The sequence below is a fragment of the Solanum pennellii genome, chromosome 8, assembly GCF_001406875.1.
Source record: "Solanum pennellii chromosome 8, SPENNV200".
Lineage (NCBI taxonomy): Eukaryota > Viridiplantae > Streptophyta > Magnoliopsida > Solanales > Solanaceae > Solanum > Solanum pennellii.
This window is the reverse complement of record NC_028644.1, coordinates 61,958,541-61,962,193: the sequence shown is the minus strand read 5'-3', so window position 1 is coordinate 61,962,193 and position 3,653 is coordinate 61,958,541. Positions and strand designations below refer to the sequence as shown.

General features: G+C 28.7%; 1 protein-coding gene across 1 annotated transcript; it reads left to right on the top strand.

Moving 5' to 3' along the window:
- Positions 1-599: 599 nt before the first annotated feature.
- LOC107027074 (tyramine N-feruloyltransferase 4/11-like) lies at positions 600-1,533 on the top strand. The gene has a single exon (XM_015228242.2). The coding sequence runs from the start codon at positions 686-688 to the stop codon at positions 1,406-1,408; it is 723 nt and encodes a 240-aa protein (XP_015083728.1). The 5' UTR covers positions 600-685; the 3' UTR covers positions 1,409-1,533.
- Positions 1,534-3,653: the final 2,120 nt, after the last annotated feature.

Here is a 3,653-nt window from a genome sequence, read left to right as displayed (position 1 = left end):
TTCGTCTATAAAGAAATAAATGATGACAAATATTAGGTGGCTACAATGGGTAGGTACAATTTATTGAAGCTTCAAAAATTTGGGAAATATTTATCATTTGAAACTTCATGAATTATTTATAAAATTAAATTGATTAAAATTTGAATTCCTCGAATCATTAAGATTTTATTCAATTTTTACGCTTAAATGGTGAAAGTTTATTTGAGTAAATTATTTTTTAAGTTCCACTTGTCAAAGTTCAAACTCCAGCAGTTTACACATGAGTATTGTTCCGTCCATTTTATTATTATTACAATTATTATTAAAAAGTAGTTAATCATCATTACATTTAAAAATTAATGGTGGCCAAATTTTGATGCGTAATTCATAAAATATTATCCTTTTTTTCTATAAGAAAATAAAAAATTGAGACTTAAGCCATCAATGATTTGACCCTTCAGCCGACCCAGTCAATATAGATATAGAACGCACACTTATCTCCACCAACTTTTTTTTTTTTCGTTGGAACCTATTACCATGAACCTCACTAACCAAATAATTAAATTTTTTTTTTAAAAAAAGAGCCAAATTCTCCACTATAAATAACTACTATTATTATCCCAAACACAATATCTCATTACTAAACCTTTCAACATTTCTTTTATCTTAAATTTCATTCCTCTCAAATTTAACTAAACAATATCTCATGGCTCCTGCTCTTCAACAAGCTATAACCACCGATGCATCATCGGACGTTACCATCACTGGAAAGATATACACACGAGTTCGTCTCGCTACGAAATCTGATCTTTCTCATATATACAAATTGTTTTACCAAATCCATGAATACCATAACTATACTCATTTATACAAAGCTACCGAGTCCTCCTTAGCCAAATTGCTCTTTAAAGAAAATCCTCTTCCTCTTTTCTACGGTCCATCCGTACTTCTACTTGAAGTCTCTCCAACACCTTTTGACGAACCTAAAAATACTACAGACGAAGGGTTCAAGCCTGTCCTTACAACGTTTGACCTTAAATTCCCAGTCGTAGAAGGACAAGTTGAGGAATTCCGATCCAAATATGATGATAAGAGTGATGCTTACATCGCGGGATATGCTTTCTTTTACGCGAATTATTCATGTTTCAATGATAAGCCTGGATTCTATTTTGAGAGTCTTTACTTCAGAGAGAGTTATAGAAAGTTGGGAATGGGGAAGTTGTTGTTTGGAACAGTTTCGTCCATTGCTGCGGACAATGGGTTCGTATCGGTCGATGGAATAGTAGCAGTTTGGAATAAGAAGTCATATGATTTTTACATAAATATGGGAGTTGAAATATTTGATGAATTTAGATATGGGAAGTTGCATGGTGAAAATCTTCAAAAGTATGCACATAACAAGGGGGAAATTGAGGAAGAGACCTGTTAGTGGTGTTGTTTTATTCTTATAAAAATTGTGTAATTTATCAATTTCTTCATATTTTCTTTTACTAAAAGAAGTTGTAATATCTTTAATTTGTGGTTGAAAAATATTAAAATTGATTATGTATTGTACTATAGTGTCTTTATATAAAACAAAATACTAAGTACGGAGTAATATATTTAACGTAATTAGAGAAAAAAAATACTTTTATGAAATTTTATATTTTGTCAAACACAATAATGTAAATAAAACAAAGGAAGTAATAATAACTAATAAGCACTTGTTCATTTTTAAAGTAAGTTCTGTTTTTATCTTTTTATTTTGTTTCAAATAAGTTTTTTTTTTCTTTCAAAATCACCCTTATTTTAATACATGGAGTGTTACATTAATAAAAATCGTTTCTTTCTGTAAGACATTTAATTAAAAATAAAATAATAAAGTACTTATTTTATGAAAAGTAAGTGACTTTTTAAGAAGAATATTTTAAATTAAAAATATCACTTCTTTTAAAACGAAAGAAATCTAATAGTAATAATGCTCCAGTTGCAGTTTTATGCTTTTAGATTTCGTGTACATTCTCAACGTAAGTCTTACTTCCCATGTTAATTGTGAAAACCTTTAAATTGGAAAAAAGAGTTGACCAAATTAATGAATGCAAGTGTAAACTTTTCTTAAGAATTAAAAAAAAAACGAAAAGAAAAGGGCAAACAGGCCAATTAATTTTAGCTACTCACACAATCTCAAAATTACGTAATTAGTAAATGGACCTGACTCATGGCCTTGATTTTTTGTTTAACAATATTACTAGACTACAAGTATGTTCACAAAGCAAGCACGTACGTATGTATAGTAACGGATGGAGAATTTTATCAAGATGTTCAAGATATGAAAAAATAAATACGTAAAGATTATAAAATTTAAAATTGAAAATAAAATGAGACGGCCACAAACAAAAGTGTATATGTAGTTGCATCCAACTCTTACCTTTCTACGTTGTACTTTCCCACATTAATTTGTACTATATGTATTTATATCAATGATTCTTTAAATCATACACTTAAGAAAAGGATTGCATTTTATAACGACTAGCAAATACATACAATGTGTCTTGAGAAGAATATTTAATAAGGAATTAAGACTATGTAGACCTTTTTGTAACTTTCAAATCTCTATGTATAAAAACACTTAAGAAAGACGCCAATATAAGAGGATTAACCAATTGTAAACTCCAAGGTCGTATGTAATGATAATGTGCATATAAGTGATCAATCAATTGCGAATATTTGATTATGTTTTACTGTAAAATTTTTAAAAAATAATTTTTATTTTTAAAATGAAAAATAATATTTGAAAAATAGAAATTTTGTTTAGACATGAATGTAAATTAAAATTGTTTTTGAGTTTTTGCGGATAATCTGAAGTGAAAACACTTTTTATTTAAATTTTTGAAAATCAACTTGAAGTTGAATTTCATAATTTTATAACCAAACGTGATTCCCAATATTCAATGGCAAAGAAATGAAAATTTTAAATTCATGGCTAGTTAACGCCTCCTTTACTTTATCTACTTTAATTTGGTCTAGGCTAAAATAATACTTACTACAAAGGGAAAAAAAAGGGTCAATAGATTCGCTTAGATTTTATGGAGAATTTTAAGGCCATCATTGCCAAAATGCACTAAACAATATCTAAGGGAATGAATTACATAAGTGGCCATTAATGCATAGCACCATCATTGTATAGTGCATTTCACGTAATGCTAGTGGCCTACTTCATATCCCAAATTTATGTTCATACGGATGAACAAATGAATTTCAACTTAATTCAATATTGAAAATTACCTGATAATCGGTGAATATTATTCAAGATCATATAGATGGATAAATATTTCATCGATCATCATGCAAGAAGGATAGATACTTAATTATCACTCGTATATATAGGGGTCTATTCTGATCGATAAAATTCTCTGAGTGACTGACGACTCGTAAGCTTATAGGGCCAAGAGCTAGAACAATAAAGTAGGGCTTTAAGGAAAACAAATATCTGTTGGGAAGTCTGTGAATCTATCTAGAATTACTAGAAAACAAGAAATTAGCGACTGACAAAATTTTATAGCTAAGCTATAAAAATTTTATGCTAATATTATTCAGCTACGTATTAAAAAAAAACATTCCATTAGTTGGGAGCTATTTAGAGACGAATTAAAAGGAGATTAATGATAAATTTCGTAGCTACCAATTATAACAAA